The sequence below is a fragment of the Theobroma cacao genome, chromosome 10, assembly GCF_000208745.1.
Source record: "Theobroma cacao cultivar B97-61/B2 chromosome 10, Criollo_cocoa_genome_V2, whole genome shotgun sequence".
In the NCBI taxonomy this organism is placed as follows: domain Eukaryota; kingdom Viridiplantae; phylum Streptophyta; class Magnoliopsida; order Malvales; family Malvaceae; genus Theobroma; species Theobroma cacao.
The window spans coordinates 212,373-234,178 of NC_030859.1; the positions used below are offsets into that span (position 1 = coordinate 212,373).

At 36.9% G+C, this 21,806-nt stretch overlaps 3 protein-coding genes across 4 annotated transcripts in view; 2 read left to right on the forward strand and 1 right to left on the reverse strand.

Annotated features, from left to right (window-relative positions):
* On the forward strand, window positions 160-4,170 carry LOC18585734 (deoxyhypusine synthase). Its single transcript, XM_007008706.2, has 8 exons — window positions 160-302; window positions 1,017-1,247; window positions 1,383-1,547; window positions 1,869-2,087; window positions 2,422-2,508; window positions 3,072-3,177; window positions 3,271-3,506; window positions 3,722-4,170. The coding sequence occupies exons 2-8, from the start codon at window positions 1,053-1,055 to the stop codon at window positions 3,809-3,811; spliced, it is 1,098 nt and encodes a 365-aa protein (XP_007008768.2). The 5' UTR covers window positions 160-302; window positions 1,017-1,052; the 3' UTR covers window positions 3,812-4,170.
* On the forward strand, window positions 4,473-7,470 carry LOC18585735 (pentatricopeptide repeat-containing protein At4g20740). Its single transcript, XM_007008708.2, has one exon. The coding sequence runs from the start codon at window positions 4,582-4,584 to the stop codon at window positions 6,730-6,732; it is 2,151 nt and encodes a 716-aa protein (XP_007008770.2). The 5' UTR covers window positions 4,473-4,581; the 3' UTR covers window positions 6,733-7,470.
* LOC18585736 (putative disease resistance protein At3g14460) overlaps window positions 7,184-21,806 on the reverse strand; it is a 22,679-nt gene continuing 8,056 nt past the window's right edge. The window contains exons 1-4 of one of the 2 annotated variants that reach the window (XM_018129061.1): window positions 19,066-20,356; window positions 9,146-12,428; window positions 7,608-8,934; window positions 7,184-7,469 (exon numbers count right to left, since the gene is read on the reverse strand). In XM_018129061.1, coding sequence (XP_017984550.1) covers window positions 9,391-12,428; window positions 19,066-19,621 — 3,594 coding nt within the window. In that variant the 5' untranslated portion in view covers window positions 19,622-20,356 and the 3' untranslated portion in view covers window positions 7,184-7,469; window positions 7,608-8,934; window positions 9,146-9,390. Of the gene's footprint in view, window positions 7,470-7,607; window positions 8,935-9,145; window positions 12,429-19,065; window positions 20,357-21,806 lie in introns of those variants that run through there. The other variant, XM_018129060.1, reaches the window with a different exon arrangement.

Genomic DNA, 21,806 nt, shown 5'->3' on the forward strand with positions numbered 1-21,806 from the left:
AACTTAGCTTTCCAAATCAATAATCAAATTAATTAGCAAAAAAAATAAATCCCAAATTAAAACAAGCAGCATAAAATTATCAAATTTCAAAATTTTTTGAAAAAATAAAACATTATAATGACCTTTTTGTGCTTCTTTTCCCAATTTCATTTAAATAAAAGAAAAAAGAAACAAGGAACATAACAAGAAAGAATCTTGCCGCAAGCTGCGTACTGTAAAACCCTCTCAACTCTCCGTCGGTCTCTCCACGCCGCCTAAAGAAGGCTGCTTTCTGTCTTTCGGACCCGAAGCTCTTAAACCCGGTTTGACTCTCTCCTTTTTCTCTCTCTACGTTTCTTAGAAATTACTAACAAAGCTGAAGATTACTGTCTTAGTCTCGCTCTCGGATTGCTTTGTATTTGTTTCATGAATGCTTTTTGCCTGCAAAAGAATTTGCAAATTAACTACATTCTCTGTCTCTGCTTAAACTTGGGTTCTTCAATTTGCTGCTCTGCTTGTACCTTAATTGTCTATTGAAATTACTTTCAAATTTCTAAGCTATTTTCATCCTTGGTTGGGATTTTGATAGTGTGATACAGGGTTCACTGAAAGCAGGGTTTTTTTTTATTTATTTAATGAAGTGGTTTCATCATTTTAGGGTATATTGATGGATATTTGGGATGTGAAGAATAAGACTTAATGATGCTATGCAATCAGTATCTTGCTGGTTGAAATAGCTTGATGCAATAAGCAATCTAGATATGGATATGTGTGGGAATGTATCAGTAAAGTGCTCTTGCCACTTATCGCTGCATTTTAAGTAATAAAGCTAGTCCTTTGGAGGTTTTTTCATTTTGGAAGCTTAGGCTTACTGCTTGAATCAGCTTTTATAATGATTATCACAAAATAATGGACATAAAAAGGAAGTAATTTTAAATGGTTGGCAATGCCCAATCTCTTTCATTTGTTTTTTTTTTTCTTATATCAGTCCAAACAACTTAAGCTTGATGCTTTATTCATGTTTATTCCATTGCCAGGTTTCCTGGCCAAGAACAAAAGAAGAAAAGGGAGATATGGAGGATAAGCTCATGAACTCTGTACACTCCACCGTTTTTAAAGAGTCAGATTCCCTTGAGGGGAAGTGTACTAAAATTGAGGGTTATGACTTCAATCAGGGTGTAAACTACTCCCAGCTTCTCAAGTCCATGCTTTCCACTGGATTTCAAGCTTCCAATCTTGGAGAAGCTATGGAAATTGTCAATGAGATGGTTAGTTTCATTTATTTAGATTTCTTTTTCTTTTTTTTTTTCTCATACTGTTTTGGATGCTGTGTTTGTGTTTCTTTTTCTACTACTTGGTTGTTGCTAGCTTATTCTATATACACATTTTCAATCCAATTGAAGCTAGACTGGAGGCTTGCTGATGAGGCTATAACTGAGGACTGCAGTGAGGAGAAGGATCCTGCCTACAGAGAATCTGTCAGATGCAAGGTCTTTTTGGGTTTTACATCAAATCTTATTTCATCTGGTCTTCGAGATACTGTTCGTTATCTTACTGAGCATCACATGGTGAGTTGCTAATCAAACCTGAGAATCTGACTTCTTTTGTGTAGAATTGAGATGAGATGAAATGAAAAATGTAATGAGATAAAAAGTAGTAGACTGTCTACAATCCTCTGAATCTTGCCCACAGCAGGAACCTAAGAAGGAGAAAAAGAAGAAAATAAGGGAAAGGAATCTGAAATAGTTAAATGCTGTAAATAATTAAAATCAATTTTATCTTTGGCCTTATTTTTCAAAAGGATTTCAAATCTGTCATCAGGTTCTTGATGTGGCTCTCTGGTGGCTCTCCACTCCATCTAAGAAGTGTTGCTGTTAAACTGACTGCAGGTTGATGTAATAGTTACTACAACTGGTGGCATAGAAGAAGATCTCATAAAGTGCCTTGCACCAACATATAAAGGTGATTTTTATCTACCTGGTGCTCAGTTACGTTCAAGAGGATTGAATCGCATTGGTAACTTGTTGGTTCCTAATGACAACTACTGCAAATTTGAGGATTGGATCATTCCAATTTTTGATCAGATGTTGAAGGAACAACTTGAAGAGGTACTTCTACACACAAACACATGCAGACTATGTCATACCCTCTTGTTTGTCTGACAAATTTGAGCTCCAAATTGTGACATTGGATTTGGGCCCTTTTAGTTTTCACTAAATATCGAAAAGAAGATTAATTCTCGGGGTCTAATTTTTTGTGTATTGTCATTTTTTAGTAAAGAATTTGAAGATTGTAGATGAGGTCAAATCGAATAATAATGGAGCTTGTATTTGTACTCTATTCTATTGATTTCAGTTACCATTATTAGATGTATCTCTTGTGACCTAGTGGTGTCTGCCATTCTGTTAAGTTCCTCTTGCCTCTTGTTTTTGGTTTTCACAGAATATATTGTGGACTCCATCAAAGTTAATTGCACGCTTGGGAAGAGAAATAAATAATGAAAGTTCATACCTCTACTGGGCATACAAGGCAAGTGTCCTACCAATTTAGCTTAATGCTGTGATAATATAACTACTTTTCCCCCTTTTCTTTTTCTATGATAAAAATGGTCAGATCTACATTATTGACTTTTGTGTTGGTATCAATGACCTTCTGTAATAAATGTCATCATTTACTATACCCCATTGAGGTCATATATAATACTAATAAGTTGGTTATAGTTGTTAAATCTATTATGAAGTATTGGATTATTGTTGTGAAGATATTTTGTTACTGCTTGACTACCTTACTTTATCCTTTCTACTACAATGCCGTACGATATGAGTCTCGTCAACTAATATCATGAGTTTATCTTGAACAAGTGATTGAATTCATTTATTACTGAAGAAGACGCCACTAATGAATTCTCAAGCAACTGTAAAAGTAGAGAACATGCATTTCATATCATGTTTCTGAAGTTTCATCATCTAGATTTTGTAATTTTGCTCTATGCAATGATAGTCTAGGAGGACTTTTAAGCATAATGTTGGTAATATTTGTTTTTCCCCTTATGGCACCACGGCTTATTTTTATTATTTATGAGTATTTTCCAGAACGAGATTCCTGTCTTCTGTCCAGGCTTAACAGATGGCTCTTTGGGGGATATGTTGTATTTTCATTCCTTTCGCAGCCCAGGTCTGATAATTGATGTAGTGCAAGGTAGGTGTTTTCTGTTTCATCTTCATTACTTGCTTATTACTGACTGATTGAAGATTGGGATATAAACATCTAATCGTCTTACTTATTGAACAGATATTAGGGCCATGAATAGTGAAGCAGTCCATGCAAGTCCCAGGAAAACAGGAATGATAATTCTAGGAGGTGGACTGCCAAAGCATCATATCTGCAATGCTAATATGATGCGTAATGGTGCTGATTATGCTGTTTACATAAATACAGCACAAGAGTTTGATGGGAGTGATTCTGGAGCCCGGCCTGATGAGGCTATTTCATGGGGGAAAATACGAGGTTCTGCTAAAACGGTTAAGGTATGCCTTTGTGTACCCCATTGTCTTTCAGCTTCTGTTATTAGATATGCTCATTGTAAATCTCTTTTCGACTTCTACAATTGGGTCTTTCCTCTGTATCCTTTCTTGGCTTGCACTTTCATCTTTTTAGTTTGCTTGCCCTAGTTTGTTTTCCTCAGAAGCGAACAAATATACTATTTTGATTCCCGTCTCTTCTCTTGATCATATCCAATCAGGTACATTGTGACGCAACTATTGCTTTCCCTCTGCTGGTAGCAGAAACATTTGCTTCAAGGTGGAAGAAATCTGTCAATATCAAGGCCTAGTTCAATTTTTTTTAACGAGTGCAGATTCATGTAATATCACTATTAAAAATCTCGTTATTTGTCCCTCGTATCATTGAGCTGGCATCCTAGGGAAGATGATACTATATAAAAGGAGGTCAATGCACTTTGCTCTGCCATGGTATAAATGAAGAGAAAATGAGTGCATTGTGTTTCCTAAATTGAGAGTTTATATTAGAGGTTGGAGAACTGTGAGAGGAAGTCTATTGTCTTTCAAGTTATTTAAATTGCTTGTAGCTGAACTCGTAAACCTGCCGAGGCATCTTACTGCATTGTCTTTGGCTGATTTATAGCCAGAACGATTAATAAATTACTTTAAATGCTCTCACTTTCACATCAAACAAAAGTTTCGTTGCAACCCCAGTTGTCTGGTCAGTTGTAGGAACCAGAGAAGTGTGCAATGGAAGAGCGCCTATCATCTTACAGGGCGAAGCAGATTGTCTAGACAAGGCACAAAGAAAGTTTCCAATCTGAGAAACGTAATAGATTTTAGGGACCATTGAAACTGAAAGAGATGCAAGTTAAGCAACCGTAAAAGACACAACCGAAGTATAGAACTGGGAAGTGTGGAACTTAACAGAGTTCGTGTGTACGAAGACTCTACGTAAACACGTCGGTTGGCTTTGTTACGAAAAGGCCCCTACTTTCCAGTAAGAATATATAATGTAAACGTTGTCAGGAACTCGAGAGAAGCAAAACTGAAACCTTGATGACAGTCAAAGGGACATGAAAATAACCCAATAGAATCCGAAATGCCACCCAAGTCTCTCCCAGCTAAAACCCCAAAACCCTACTTCTTCTACGGCCACCGCAAGCCTTCTCAAAACCGCCCTGTCGTATACGGTGGCCTCTTTTCCAACCGCCAAATACTCAAAACTCCCCAAACCCCTCCACAACCTTCACCACCCTTCGATCTCCGCAAATGGGACCCGTATTATCTCTCCCAGAACCCATCACCACCGTCCACTCCCAATCCGTACCAAAACCCGAAACTCTCTCCAATCGCCCGCTTCATCGTTGACGCCTTCCGCAAGAGCCGGTATACGTGGGGACAAACCGTGGTCTTTGAACTCAACAAGCTCCGCCGCGTCACCGCCTCGCTGGTGGCGGAAGTGCTCAAAGTCCAGAACGACCCCGTTCTGGCTTCCAAGTTCTTCCATTGGGCTGGTAAGCAGAAAGGATTTAAACATAATTTCGCTTCTTACAATGCTTTAGCTTATTGCCTCAATAGAAATGGTCGTTTTCGAGCTGCTGATCAGTTACCGGAGCTAATGGATTCCCAAGGGAAGCAACCAACTGAAAAACAGTTTGAAATTTTAATACGAATGCATGCTGATAACAACAGAGGACAAAGGGTTTACTATGTGTATCAGAAAATGAAGAATTTTGGAATAAAGCCGCGTGTTTTTTTGTATAATCGGATAATGGATGCGTTGGTCAAAACGGGTTATTTAGATTTAGCATTGTCAGTGTACGAGGATTTTAGAGGGGATGGTTTGGTGGAGGAGAGCATCACATTCATGATATTGATCAAGGGGTTATGTAAGGCTGGGCGGATAGAGGAAATGCTGGAGGTTTTGGGGAGGATGAGGGAGAAGTTATGTAAGCCGGATGTTTTTGCCTATACAGCTATGGTTAGGATTTTGGTTTCGGAAAAGAATTTGGATGGGTGCTTGCTTGTTTGGGAGGAGATGGAGAGAGATGGGGTGGAACCGGATGTGATGGCATATGTCACATTGGTTACAGGGTTGTGTAAGGGAGGGAGGGTGCAAAGAGGATACGAGTTGTTTAGGGAGATGAAAGATAAAGGGATTTTGATTGACAGGGCAACCTATGGTGTCTTAATTGAAGGATTTGTGAAAGATGGGAAGGTTGGGTCCGCTTGTGATTTGTTGAAGGATTTGGTAGATTCAGGATACAGAGCTGATTTGGGGATTTACAATTCACTTATTGAGGGATTGTGTGATGCGAGGCGGGTTGATAGAGCTTATAAGCTTTTTCAGGTTACTGTTCAAGAGGGGTTGGAGCCAGAATTTGCAACCGTGAATCCGATGTTGGTGGCGTTTGCAGAGATGAGACGAATGAATGACTTTTGCAAGTTGCTTGAGCAGATGCAGAAGTTAGGATTTTCTGTTATTGATGATCTTTCTAAGTTCTTCTCATTTGTGGTTGGGAAGGAGGAAAGAACAGTCTTGGCTATACAAGTCTTTGATGAGTTAAAAGTGAAAGGTTACACTGGTGTTCCAATTTACAATATCTTAATGGAGGCTCTCCGCAAGACTGGGAAGGTGAAACAAGCATTATCACTCTTTCAAGAAATGAAGGGTTTGAATTTTGAGCCCGACTCCTCTACATATGGTACTGCAATTATATGTTTTGTAGAAGATGAAAATATTAAGGAAGCTTGCGTCTGCCATAATAATATAATAGAGATGTCATGTGTTCCTTCCATTGATGCTTATTATTCTCTTGCGAAAGGTCTCTGCAAAATTGGGGAGATCGATGCAGCTATGATGCTTGTTCGTGATTGCCTGGGGAATGTTACAAATGGGCCCATGGCATTTAAGTACGCTCTTACTGTTCTTCATGCCTGTAAATCAGGTGGTGAGACAGTGACGGAAGTGTTGAATGAAATGATGCAAGAAGGTTGGCCTCCAGATAACATTATATACTCTGCAATTATATCTGGTATGTGCAAGTACGGGACCATAGAAGAGGCAAGGAAGGTTTTTGCTAATTTGAGAACGCGCAAACTTTTAACTGAAGCTAATACAATTGTGTATGATGAAATATTAATTGAACATATGGAGAAGAAAGCAGCAGACCTTGTGCTCTCAGGATTGAAGTTCTTTGGTCTGGAATCCAAATTAAAAGCGAAGGGTTCCACCCTGCTATCTAGATGAAGAATTGAAGGCCGGTACATATTTTCAATGAGTCATTCGCCTGATAGGCTACCAATCTTATAAGCAGGCATCAAGATTGGTCAAGCTTGGTTGACCGGTGGACACTGACTAATGATTTAATGTCTATCAGCAGGCTTCAGCCTGTATCGATCAGCTCAGCTTGTTTCGCTTCTCTAGAGGAGCACGATTCTACCGCTGGGTCCAAATATGTACAAAGCAGTCTGTTTTCAGGGACATGCTCTTCCCTTTTGTAAGATTATTCCATGAGATATACGCATGCACACACACAAAAAAGGATTGTTTTATGACAAAGTTATCTCGGTAACCTTCTTTGAGGTTTAGATAAAATAATGTTGCAGTTTCATTAAATATACTGTTGTGATCAATATCAACTTCAGCTCATCAACTTCAAGTTTCTTAATTATTATTCAGTACCTTTAAACACATTCTCTGCATCCAAATAGAAATCCCCTTTATTGAACTTCAATGACTTTCTTTGTTTGTCCCAGAAACAAAGCAAGACAAAGATAAACTAGCCTAAGTTGTAACTTTTGGCTTTTAACATTGACGGCAGATACAAGTTCTAATCATGAAGCAAACCCCATAAACTGGAGCTCCATATTTCCCAGTTTTCCCAAAATGCTGAATGCAAAGATTATTGCATTCATCTTGTGTGCAGCCTGGATCCGGAAATGATTGCTGACAATCTGAGCTCTGTCCCATCATCAGCTGATTGCCTGTAATCATAAAACAAACGTCTGATTAATGATTAATCTTCACACCATTCAAAGACTCATTTCTTTACAGTTCTATCCTACTTTTGTTTTTTAATGCTAAAGGGCTGCATAGGTTTTAGTGAATAATGGAAACCTTACCAAAACAAAGTAACAGAAGCAGTAGGACGGCGGAGAAGGAGAAGGAGAAGGAGAGGCTCTTCATGGCTTCAATCTGTTTTGTCTGTGGCAGTGCGTTGGTTCAAGACTGCAGGGACCATATGGTTTCTGCTATTTAAAAGAAGTTGAGCATGTAAGATTCATTGCTTGGAATTCTAAATTCTTGTTACTTTTGACATAAAAGGGAAGATATGTGCTGGACAAGGTTGTTTTCTTCCATTATAACCAACAAAAATAGTTGTAAAATTCATCATATATGGAAGTTCAATTATTGTGTTTACCTGTATTGTCAGACACATTAATTTCCAATTAGAAAATTTTTAAAAACTTGTGTTGAGCATAAGACAGTAAATTACAAAGATTCACAATGACATGACAAGTAAAGCAACCAAAACAATGTCCAATGATCACCAAGTAAATTTGGTTCTCATGTTTCTTACAACGGCAAGGATAGAATGCATCACCAAATGCAAAAATGCTTCCGATGGAAGATATGAACTCACTTATACCGCTATATGTAGCACAAATTTTAGTCATATTAAAAACAAATGTAGTGTACTAATAATGAGAGTTATGGTACTCTCATTTTCCTTTTCTTTTTTCTGTCGGTTCATAGACCTGGAAGCTTTCAAACCGCATGTCAAGATGGATTTTGAAAAAAATAAGAAAAGAATGAGCAAAGGAATGATGATTTGGAAGTTCAACTTCATGCGAGCAGGAAAACCAGAACCAATGCAAGTATACTGAAACAAAAAGAACTTCAGTAGCCTCACTCTTTCCTGGCCCTTTTAACCTTTTCTTGTTTCATTTCTTCTAAATAAAATTAGGAAAAATAAAACAGGAAACCTTTTAAGATAAGGAATATTCTTTATAGAAGATAAAGATAGAGATAAACACCGATGCGTGCTGGGAGTTTTTTGTAAACCAGAGAGCTTTGTATGAAGATTGTGCAGGAGCCATGCATTTCAAAAAGAAATGGTTCTCAATTTCGGTTGTTCCTGCTGATTGACTACTAGGTTATAGGTGTGTTCTGTTTCATTATATGCAGCTTATCTCATATTAGGGACATATCCTAAACCCAAAAAATAAATAACGGTTACTGATAGACCAGCTAATTAAGGAAAATCACACAAGAGAAAAGTTCAAAATTGATGCATATACAGACACACACTTTATCTATCATTTTCTACATGCTAGCCAACTTATCAGGATAGCATACACCTCAATCTGAATAAACTTATATTCATTAGGGAGACTTTTCAACTCTGGTATAATACATCCATAGTTTCTTTGTAGTGCTTCAATAAATCTGGAGAAAGAAGGAAAAAGAATTAAGTTATTACACTAAAAGGAAAAGGAAAACAAACTCAATTGAAAGGCCTCAATACTATTCATGAAAGAACTTTTTTTAAAAAAAAAAATATGTTAAATAAAGAGAGACATTATAGACAAAACTCAAAAGTTTACGAAATGAAAGGAACGAGTAAAAAATGTTGTTATGTACAGTGCAGATGGGATACCTGAGCCAAATGAAATCTCTGAGACATCGAGTTCATGCGACAACGGCTTGATGATAATCAATTATTATCAATGGGATGTGAGAAATCTTGGCCCAATCTTTACCTTTCTCCTTTTGGCAACGTTTTGTCAGCAATGGACAGCGGGAAATGGACATAGAAGAAAAGGAGACAGGGAGCCCCTCTGGTGGCATGGATTGGAGCTTTGGGCAGCTATCGAGGTTCAATTCCTGAATAGAGGTAAGGTGTTAAAGCCCTTTGTAGTCCAGAGTTTTGAGATTTGGAAGACTCCCAATGCCCAGCTTGGTAATAGTGGATGGCAGCAGCTGCTCATCTGGAAAGAACTCCATATCTCCTCCATTCATCATGAAATGTGTAAGACAGTGGAGTTTGTGCAATCCCCATTCCATTCGACTAGCAATAAGTTTATTACAATCATTAATTTCAAGATATTTTAATTTGAATGGCAAGCCCCCTTCTGGAAATGACTCAATCTCTGGACAATTTGAAACACTCAAATAGTCGAGGGATGGGAGAAGGGAGTGCATATGCTCGGGGAGTGACTTTAAATTTTTGCAATTGTGGAGAGAAAGCGTTGTCAGGTTAGGGGCAGATAATCCTCTTTGGGGAAAAGATACAAAATTAGGACAGTCGGATATACATATATCATCAAGAGATTGGAGATGCTGCTGGTCAGGTCCCTCTAATGCAGATAAGAACTTGATGTTTGTACAATGCTTGAACAGGCATTTATTCAGGTTAGGAAAAGAGCCTAATGGGAATGATTTTAGTGAATCATGGGCTCCAATTAGCTTCAATACTTGCAGAGATGTGTACAAGAGGATTCTAGAAAAATCAAGCTCACCGCAGTTATCAATCTTCAATCTCTTTAAGGAAACAGGTAGACGACCTTCAGGAAGGCACTCAAGAGAACAACTTCTAATAGAAAGTTGTTCAAGACGAGTGCAGTGCTGCAGCATCATCTCCAGCATGGAATGTTGGACACTGCATTCTTCAATTTTTAATTCTTGCAGCTCTGTTGGTAGTGCCTGCAGCTGCATTTTATCACAACTCACTAACTTCAGTTTACACATGTCAGGAGCCCTCGGGAGACAACTAGCAAGCCTCTCACAATTTTCAATCCAAAGTTTTCTTAGAAGAGGAAGTGTTTTAGGTAGATCTCCAGTCAGCTTTGGACAATCTATTATGTATAGTTCTTGGAGACTAGAGAAAGTTCCATTTTCATCTCCCAAACACAACCACTCTTGCCACTCCTGCATCTTCTCGAACGTCAGTATTTCAAGTGATTCAAAGGGCTTTACACTAGAACCATTCCCATAGAACTCAGAAGCTACAGCAGTTACTCGAGCAAGTCTTCTGATATGCAGCTTCTTCAAAGATCGAAGATGTCCAAGAGCTGGCAAGTACAAGCAATGCTCACAATTGCTCAACTCCATGCATGCGATTTTTGAAAAGGAATGATGTCCCACCCATTCTGGAAATTGTGCACTTCCATAACCGAAAATTTTGAGGTGTTCCAGATCTGGAGAAGGCTGTAGCTGCTCAAGTACATTTCTTTCATGTTCTAAATCTCTCTGAGGCACAAAGTTAGGTACATCTGCCTTTTCAGCGCTCCAACGCAACACTAATTTTTGCAGTTTCTTTTTACCCTTCAAATCGGCCTTCAAAGCATCTCCAGAAAAACCAACATTCTGTAAATTCGAAATGGAAAGAGTTCCACGAAGATGTTGGAGCTCCCCTAACTCGCTGATGCTGGACCCACTGTGTTTGCCTACAACAAATGTAGTTAACTTGTGCAAATCTTTTAGATCACCCATATGTGCTGGCATCTCTTTCAACTTCGTGCCTCTAAGATCAAGATGTTGCAAATTGGTTAACCTTCCCAATTTGGTAGGCAACTCAACAAGGTCGTGGCAATAGGATAGTAATAGAATTTGCAAATGAAACAGAGCACTCACCGATTCAGGCAATATTTTGATACGATTAAAAGAGAGATTAAGATAACGTAATAACTTCAAATTGCCAAACGAATTCGGCAACACATCGAAATTTTGATACTGAGATAAAGAGAGCACTTTTAAGCACCCTAACTTGGGCAGCAGATCCTGTGTTACAATGTCACTAACACTTCTCCGGAGCACCCAATCATACTTATTATATTTGTCTAGAGGCAAAAAAGTTCGCAAATACTTGGCTTCATTCAAGGCTTCAAATTTTTTAGATGTATCACAATGTGTAAGCAGATAAGAGAAATGACGAGTCCTTTTATTAATTTCACAAGAGCCATCATCCTCAAACCTTGCGAAAAATTTCCCCGATACAAACTTAGCCAAATCATTTATTAGGTCATGCATAACAAACCACGTTCTCGAAGAACCACTTGATCGCTGAAAAAACGACCTTGATGCAAGCTCGTCAAAGTAGTCATCGCCTACTTCTTCCAACATCGTGCCTTTTCCTTTGGCGTGGTCTAATAAGCCTTCTCCCATCCACAATAGAACTAATTCTTCCTTCTTAAATCTGTAATCCTTGGGGAAAAGTGAACAGAATGCAAAGCATGGTTTTAGATACGAAGGAAGATAGTGATAACTCAACCTTAGGGCTGGAAGAATATCACTTTCATCATCCGAAAACTCCCAAATATCACTCTTCAGTATCTTGTCCCATTCCCTGGCACCAACTTTCATGCGTAACAGACCCCCAAGGGTTTTTATGGCTAAAGGTAGGCCTTTGCACTTTTTCACAATTTCTCTACCCATGGCTTCTAATTCAGGACGAATAGTAGTATTTCCACTGCCGCTGCACACATGCTTGGTGAATAAGGACCAGCAATCTCTCTCCAATAACTGCTTTAGATTATAACTTGATGTTGTAGTTCTCATGACAGATGCAACACCTTCGTCACGAGTTGTCACGATGATCTTACTACCTTCTGCTGCAGACTTAAGAGGGCGTTTCAGTGCTTCCCAATCAGCATATTTCTTGTTCCAAACATCATCTAGAACAAGAAGAAATTTCCTTCCCTGAAGTCTGTCCTTTAAATGAATCTGGAGCAGATTAAGGTCCTTTATATCACAAGTAGTAGAAGTGAGCCCTTCAATGATGGTTCTCGTTACCCTCTGCACATCAAATTCTTCTGTGACACAGACCCATACTTTGCGCTCAAACCACTTTGTCACTGTGCTGTCATTGTAGACAAGCTGAGCAAGAGTAGTCTTTCCAAGCCCACCCATGCCCACAATACTAATCACTCCTAACTCATGGCTGTTGATCTTTTGAGAATATTTATAAGAGAGAATTTCATAAAAGAGATAAATTGAAAACAAGAAATGATTAATAATTTCACTGCTGCAGTAAGTGTATTTATACACAAATATTGAGAGGATAAAAGCAAGAAACAGTTACTCTAAAAATAGGGGATCAAAGACAGCACAACTTATAACTGCTGTCTTTTAACGGCTCACAACATGTGGCCTTTATTTCTAAAAAAAAACTGCTTAACTGCTTAAGGATAAAATTCTAAGTCATGTGTTTTGACATATGGACATCCTTATCTTTGAAGTGTTGATGTCATGCTCTGCAACCGAGACTTTAAATTCCATTACACCTCCTTGAAGTCGACGTTGCCCATTCCCAGTTTGCTTCTAAGCAACTCAAATTTTTCTCTGCATAATCCCTTAGTAAAAATATCTGCTATTTGATCATCAGTACCACAGTAATTTACAACAACTTCATTGTTCGTCACAGCTTTTCGTATTACATGAAACTTTATCCTGATGTGTTTGGTTCTACTGTGATTAATTGGATTTTTAGCCAGAGCAATAGCAGACTGATTGTCTAACCAGAGAACAGTTGGATTTATTTGTTCAAACTTCAAATCCAAAAGTACCTTTCTAAGCCACAGAGCTTGATTTGTTGCAGACGCAGCAGCCACATACTCTGCTTCAGCAGAGGATTGAGCAACAATGTCTTGTTTCTTTGAGTTCCAACTGAACATAGCACTTCCAAAAGAAAAACAATATCCACTGGTGCTTTTTGAATCATCATAACTCCCAGCCCAATCACTATCACTATACCCTTCCAATTCTTTATTTTCAACTTGTCCATACAAAAGACCATAATTTAGAGTCCCTTTCACATACCTCAAAACTCGTTTTGCAGCAGTTAAATGAGTCTTTGTAGGTGATTGCATAAATCGAGAAAGCAGACTAGTGGTATACATTATATCTGGCCTTGATGCTGAGAGATATAGCAAGCAACCAATTAATTTCCTATACTGAGTAACATCAACCAAGGTACTTCCATCATCTTTACACAGTTTGGTTCCAGTAGTAAGTGGTGTAGACACAGGCTTACAACCTTCCATCTTAAATCTTTTTAACAGCTCTCCTGCATATTTTTTTTTGATGCAAGCAGATAAAGTCTGACCTTTGCTGAATTTCCAAACCAAGGAAATAACTCATTTCACCCAAGTCACTCATATCAAACTCAGATTTCATTTTATTTCTGAAGCTGTTCAAATCAGATTTATTTGGTCCAGTTATAAGTAAATCATCTACATAAACTGAGACAATAAGTTGGATTTTACCCAACGAACTCTTCACGTATAAGGTGGGTTCACTTTCACTGCGAAAGAATTTGTTACTCCTCAGATAAGCATCAATTTTTTTATACCAAGCTCTTGGTGCCTGCTTTAAACCGTAAAGAGCCTTGATCAATTTACAGACTTTGTCTTCTTTGCCTTTCTCAACAAATCCTTCAGGCTGCTCGACATAAATATCTTCACTTATAGTCCCATTTAAAAACGCAGATTTAACATCCATGTGCCAAATCCTCCATTTTTCCCTTCCTGCAAGTGCTACAAGAAGTCTAATGGTGTCATGCCTTGCCACTGGAGCAAAAGTCTCAAAAAAATCCACACCATGGACTTGAGAAAAACCTCTCACCACCAACCTGGCTTTCAATTTATTTATTGAGCCATCAGAGTTTAGCTTGGTTCTGAAAATCCACTTTACACTGATAACTCTTTGATGTTTTGGTCTATCAACCAAAATCCAAGTTTGGTTTCTTTTAATCATTGTCATTTCAGCCTCCATAGCAAGTTTCCATTGTTTATCAGATGCAGCTTCAATATAGGAACATGGATCAGTTATAGCAACGTTACATTGCTCATAAATATCTTGTAAAGATCGAATTCCTCTTACTGGTATGTCATCGATATTATCATCTAACTCATGTCCTGCTTCTTCTTCAAAAACATCCAGGTTTACCGCAACATTATCATTGTTATTTTCTGCAATTTCATTCTTCATCCAATTCCAGTGAATGTCTTCATTGAACACTACATCTCGACTTATGAAAACTTTCTTTGTTTCAACATTAAACAATCGATATCCTTTTGAAACACTGCTATAACCCAAGTTGATTGAGATTTGGGTTTTTGAGTCCAGTTTGGTTCTTTTCTGCTGGGGAACTTGGGCATATGCAATGCAGCCAAATACTTTCACATTTGAAATAGATGGTTTATATCCATGCCAAACTTCAAATGGTGTCATTGAATTTAAAGCTGTAGTGGGTATTAAATTTTGCAAAGTCACAGCAAAATTTGCAGCCTCTGCCCAAAAGTATTTTGGCATTTGTTGCTCAAATAATAGACATCTGATCATCTCCATAATAGTACGATTCTTCGTCTCGCTCACACCGTTTTGCTGAGGACTGTAGGGTACTGTAAGAAATTGCTTGATTCCTTCTTGAGTTAACAGGGCTTTAAACTCATTTGAAGTGTATTCTGAGCCATTATCTGATCTTAAGGCTTTAATTTTCTGATCAGTTTGCTTCTCCACAAGAACTTTGAACTTCATAAAGTATTGAATGGCTTCTGACTTTTGCTTAAGAAAAAATATCCAGCAAAACCTACTGAAATCATCAATAAACAAAATGAAATATTTGTTTCCATTGAGTGATAAAGTGCCAATAGGACCACAAATATCAGTATGTATGAGTTGCAACCGATTTGTGGCTCGTGTTTGACTTTGTTTAGGAAAAGGATGCCTGCTTTTCTTGCCCTGTAGACAAACTTCACATGTTTTCTCAACTTCAGTAATTACTGGCATATCATTGACAAGATTCAAAGATCCCATGTTCTTTATCGACTGATAGTCGATGTGGCCTAATCTTTTGTGCCACANTCATCTTTACACAGTTTGGTTCCAGTAGTAAGTGGTGTAGACACAGGCTTACAACCTTCCATCTTAAATCTTTTTAACAGCTCTCCTGCATATTTTTTTTTGATGCAAGCAGATAAAGTCTGACCTTTGCTGAATTTCCAAACCAAGGAAATAACTCATCTCACCCAATTCACTCATATCAAACTCGGATTTCATTTTATTTCTGAAGCTGTTCAAATCAGATTTATTTGGTCCAGTTATAAGTAAATCATCTACATAAACTGAGACAATAAGTTGGATTTTACCCAACGAACTCTTCACGTATAAGGTGGGTTCACTTTCACTGCAAAAGAATTTGTTACTCCTCAGATAAGCATCAATTTTTTTATACCAAGCTCTTGGTGCCTGCTTTAAACCGTAAAGAGCCTTGATCAATTTACAGACTTTGTCTTCTTTGCCTTTCTCAACAAATCCTTCAGGCTGCTCGACATAAATATCTTCACTTATAGTCCCATTTAGAAACGCAGATTTAACATCCATTTGCCAAATCCTCCATTTTTCCCTTCCTGCAAGTGCTACAAGAAGTCTAATGGTGTCATGCCTTGCCACTGGAGCAAAAGTCTCAAAAAAATCCACACCATGGACTTGAGAAAAACCTCTCACCACCAACCTGGCTTTCAATTTATTTATTGAGCCATCAGAGTTTAGCTTGGTTCTGAAAATCCACTTTACACTGATAACTCTTTGATGTTTTGGTCTATCAACCAAAATCCAGGTTTGGTTTCTTTTAATCATTGCCATTTCAGCCTCCATAATAAGTTTCCACTGTTTATCAGATGTAGTTTCAGTATAGGAACTTGGATCAGTTATAGCAACGTTACATTGCTCATAAATATCTTGTAAAGATCGAATTCCTCTTACTGGTATGTCATCGATATTATCATCTAACTCATGTCCTGCTTCTTCTTCAAAAACATCCAGGTTTACCGCAACATTATCATTGTTATTTTCTGCAATTTCATTCTTCATCCAATTCCAGTGAATGTCTTCATTGAACACTACATCTCGACTTATGAAAACTTTCTTTGTTTCAACATTAAACAATCGATATCCTTTTGAAACACTGCTATAACCCAAGTTGATTGAGATTTGGGTTTTTGAGTCCAGTTTGGTTCTTTTCTGCTGGGGAACTTGGGCATATGCAATGCAGCCAAATACTTTCACATTTGAAATAGATGGTTTATATCCATGCCAAACTTCAAATGGTGTCATTGAATTTAAAGTTGTAGTGGGTATTAAATTTTGCAAAGTCACAGCAAAATTTGCAGCCTCTACCTAAAAGTATTTTGGCATTTGTTGCTCAAATAATAGGCATCTGATCATCTCCATAATAGTACGATTCTACATCTCGCTTACACCGTTTTGCTGAGGACTGTAGGGTACTGTAAGAAATTGCTTGATTCCTTCTTGAGTTAACAGGGCTTTAAACTCATTTGAAGTGTATTCTGAGCCATTATCTGATCTTAAGGCTTTAATTTTCTGATCAGTTTGCTTCTCCACAAGAACTTTGAACTTCATAAAGTATTGAATGGCTTCTGACTTTTGCTTAAGAAAAAATATCCAGCAAAACCTACTGAAATCATCAATAAACAAAATGAAATATTTGTTTCCATTGAGTGATAAAGTGCCAATAGGACCACAAATATCAGTATGTATGAGTTGCAACCGATTTGTGGCTCGTGTTTGACTTTGTTTAGGAAAAGGATGCCTGCTTTTCTTGCCCTGTAGACAAACTTCACATGTTTTCTCAACTTCAGTAATTATTGGCATATCATTGACAAGATTCAAAGATCCCATGTTCTTTATGAACTGATAGTTGATGTGGCCTAATCTTCTGTGCCACAACCTAGCTTCATTTGAAACACATTTATAAGCCATATGACCTGCTTCATTCAAATCTAATGGGAAACATTTGTTTCTCGTTTTTACAGTTGCTATTTCTCTACCAGATGGGTCAAAAATCGTGCACAGTTCATCTTTGAACAAAAGTGAATTTTTTTCTTTCACTAACTGCCCTACACTTAGAAGGTTTTGAGTAACTTCAGGTGCAAAGCAAACATTTGCAATGGTTTTCATACCTTTCTTAGTAGTGATACCAACAGTGCCACGACCTTCAATTTTTAGCAAATTTCCATCTCCAATTTCCACAGTTGACTTGTAGGCTTTATTTAGATCAAGAAAATTCTTAATCTTACCTGTAATATGCGTGGAGCAGGCACTATCAATCAACCAAATACTGTCTTTTTTTGAGTCATTTGATTCAATAACCATAAATAGTGTTTCTTCAGCATCTTCCTTTTGTTCCACAATTGCAGCTTTTTCTTCAACCCAATTTTCTTTGTTTTTGCAAACTTTTTCAACATGTCCCTTTTGATTGCAAGCTCTACATTTTACATGAGGCCTATACCAACAATATCTCTCAATGTGATTCTTCTTTTTGCAATAGGAACATGGTGGAAATTGCCCTTTCTTTCTTTGTTTCTTTTCTTCATACCTCTTATCTTTGTCTTTCTTCTCATGTTCAGACTTCTTGTGACTTCCACTACTGGTTCGTTTGTCAACTCTTCTTGCAGCCAAGGCTGCTTCAACATGGTCTTCTTGCCTTAATGCTCTGCGTTGCTCTTGAGCTTGTAAAGCATTTATTAATTCTGATACTGACATAGTTGTCAGGTCCTTAGAATCCTCTAGAGAGGAAATTTTTGATTCGAATTTTTCAGGCAAACTTACCAAAAATTTATTGACAACTCTTCTTTCTGTTATATTTTCACCAAATAGTCTTAATTGATTTACAACTCTTAAAACTTTATCAGAATAATCCTTCATCGTTTCTTCATCTTTCATTTTTAGCACTTCAAATTCTCTCAACAAATTTAAAATCTGTATTTGCCTTGTACGATCACTACCATGAAACTCTTCCTTTATCTTGTCCCAAGCTTCCTTTGCAGATTCACATGCCATGATCCTTACAAAGATTGCATCCGTGACAGCAGAGTGGATGCAAGACAAAGCTTTAAATCGTTTTGCTACTTCTTCATTGTATTGCTTCATTTGAGCAATTGTTGGGTTGGCTTGTCGGGCAGGAGGATCTCCTCCTACTTCCACAAATTCCCACAAGTCGAAGGCCTTTAGATATGCCTTCATTTTTACAGCTCACATGGGATAATTGTTGCCATTGAAAACTGGAGGAGCAGCAATGCTGTAATTGGAGGAAGCCATTTATTTTTGAAGTCTGACAGAAAGAACAGATAAAGAAAAAAAATTTTGTAAAAGATAAATGTTTTGAAACTATTTTGCCAAGGTCCCCTAAGATCACTCAAAAACGCTCTGATACCATGTTGATCTTTTGAGAATATTTATAAGAGAGAATTTCATAAAAGAGATAAATTGAAAACAAGGAATGATTAATAATTTTACTGCTGCAGTAAGTGTATTTATACACAAATATTGAGAGGATAAGAGCAAGAAACAGTTACTCTAAAAATAGGGGATCAAAGACAGCACAACTTATAACTGCTGTCTTTTAACGGCTCACAACATGTGGCCTTTATTTCAAAAAAAACTGCTTAACTGCTTTAGGATAAAATTTTAAGTCATGTGTTTTGACATACGGACATCCTTATCTTTGAAGTGTTGATGTCATGCTCTGCAACCGAGACTTTAAATTCCATTAATGGCAACTTGCATCATCTGAAAGCAGCATCTTAATTAAAGCCTCTCTGTCATCATTCCTGCCATACACTTCAGATGCATATACCAAAGAGGTTGTTGGTAATTTTGGTGGCTTTTTTTCCCTGACATCATTTCGTAGGCCGAGGATATTAATTTGTTTTCCAATGTGTTCTAGTCTTTTGAAGATCTCTTCCAACTTTGGGTTCATCCTCTCAGGAAAAGAGAAAACGTTTGGTACCCGAGACGCCCAGGTGGTTTGAGGCTCTTCTTTCAGCTTGCGCAAAAAAGTGAGCGATGCAATCTCCTCCAGTATGTCTTCTGCATCATAGACAGCATCTTTAAGCTCATCGAGCCAGTTTTTCACAGCCTGATTTTTCATCTGCTTTTCCTCTGCGTCATTCAGTACTGCCTCAAGGGACAACAGGGTTATCTGTAGTTTCTTCAGCATTTCATCATTGACACTGCCGCTAAAGAAGTTCAATACCTCAGGAGATGCCATTCTATCAAACAACGCGCCGAATAAGCTAGACAGAAATGCTCCTCCTACCAATTCTGCAGCCATAGTTTCTCCTTTGGGATGGAAGTGATTGTGATGAGAAGGTGAAAGCAACTGCAATCGATGGGGAAGAAAGGGGAAAACTTATGATCAGGTTCTGTTGCTCAAAGTCCCTGGTATGTTGTGGAAGGATACACAAACTTCAACTGATTTTTCCAAATTGAAAGCTACAAAATTATTTCCAACAAGATTAGAGATTGGGTATTATTCGCAAGGAGTGGGCCACAGAACTTTATTTGCTTTCGGTGCAAATTCATTTGTTTGTCTTCAACGTTGGGCGGTACTGAAGGTTCTGAGTGATAAAGTGAATAACTGAGTGAGGAAAGAAAATTGCTTGCAGACTATCTTTTCCATGTGGCGATACAAAGATTCCTTCTGCGAAATTTCGTGGAATTTTCTTTTGACTTGCTTATCTAACAAGTTGTGTGGAATTTGCTTTTGCTTTACTTTTGGATATGAAAACTACATGGGTCAGTCGGCGTGTACCGCACCGTAAGATGGAGGATTTTACACCCAAAGCTCTGCTTCCATAGGTGCATCCCCTTAATTTGCCAAGCCAAAACGGCCCCTCCCCTTTAATCAAATCATGTACAGTCTTCTTCTCTATTAATAACAGCCATTTTGCATCCATGAAGTTCCAACAATTAAATACAAGTGCATGTCATAAACACTAGCATGCTGCTAAAGTTCAAATAAGAAGCTCAAAATCAAATGCCTTTTCCTTATTCAGATGGATTTCTGTGACTTTAAATAGGCACAAAATAATCACTGTTTTGAGAGATGTACTCTTCATTTTTATAAGATAAGATAATTTCATGAGATATACAAACATACCCACATGCAAAAAATTCGATGAAGTTTAGACTAAAAATAATATTTCAATGTAATTAAATCTAATAGCCTTGCTTTTGTAATGTTGGGAATATCATTAGCTTTGATCCTTAAAATCTTAATTTTAAATTTCGAAGTAGGTTCCTTTAATTATAAACACATTTCACTGCATCCAAATAAAAATTAACCCACTTTATTAGACTTCAATGCTTTTTTCATTATTAAAAAGGCCCGGTAATAAAAATGACCTCAAGACAAATAAGTACATGATGAGAGGATTAGTCTTCCTTATTAAAAGAAAAGAAAAGTTGAACATGGAATAGTTTTTGGTGTTAGGTTTGCTCTTCAAATAATGGTGGTTCAGAGCCCAGAAATGACAAGAAAATGAGAACATGGAGCTCTCATCTTTTCCAACAGACGAGACATTTAATATTCATTCCAAGGAGTGGACCACAGAACTTTTTGTGTGCAAATACATCTGTCTGTCTTCAATGAGGAGCTCTATTGGAAGTTTCTGAGTGGATGGTCTATGAATGGACACAGAAGGACGACCAACTCTAATGGGGTTCGGTGAGGAAATTGCTTTCCGGTTCAGTGCAATTTGCTTTTGGTTGTCTTGTCAATTTCACTAGAGTGGTCCCTCGCTTCGCGTGGGTGTATTTTTAATAAAACAATAATTTTAAATTACATAATATCATAAATAAAAATAATAATAGCGAAAAGAGAGTAATTTTAATTTAGAAAAATTATAAATAATAATAAATTAAAGATAATTATTTTAAAATATTGATATTTTAAAAATATTTTCTTATATCTTATCAAGTAAATTTTTTTATTTAAATAATTTTTAATTTTTAAAAACATTTGATTTTTTATACTTTAATATATGTTAATAGTAATATAATCATATTTTGTTAATTACGATGATTATAATAGAGAAATTAAATTAAAATTAAGAAAATTAATATATTGAAAGTCATTATTCATAAACTACATAATTTATATAAGTAGCCAAATAAAAAAAACTACATAATTTATATAATAAAATTATTAAAATAAAATGAATATTTTTTGGAAAGTCAAAATAAAATGAATATTAATTACGCATATTAAAATTTTCTTAATTTTAATGATGAAATTTTGTAAATTATCTTCAATTTTAATTACTACGTTTTTATCTTATACCTTTATAATTATTTAGAATTAATCCACTAAAAATAATTTTGCAATCCCCCAATAATTTTAGTAAGTCATTATTAACTTTATTTAATTAATTATTTTATTTTTTATTACTTATCCAAAAAATAGTTTCATTGTTTTATTCTTATCTCTTTTTTAAATTAATTTTATAAATTTAATT

Excerpts from the sequence above, each read along its gene's own strand:
- LOC18585734 (XM_007008706.2), top strand. The coding sequence starts at position 1,053 with ATGGAGGATAAGCTCATGAACTCTGTACACTCCACCGTTTTTAAAGAG. Across the intron at positions 1,248-1,382 it reads TGGAAATTGTCAATGAGATG|CTAGACTGGAGGCTTGCTGA; the intron begins GTTAGTTTCATT and ends ATCCAATTGAAG. Across the intron at positions 2,509-3,071 it reads ACCTCTACTGGGCATACAAG|AACGAGATTCCTGTCTTCTG; the intron begins GCAAGTGTCCTA and ends AGTATTTTCCAG.
- LOC18585735 (XM_007008708.2), top strand. The coding sequence starts at position 4,582 with ATGCCACCCAAGTCTCTCCCAGCTAAAACCCCAAAACCCTACTTCTTC.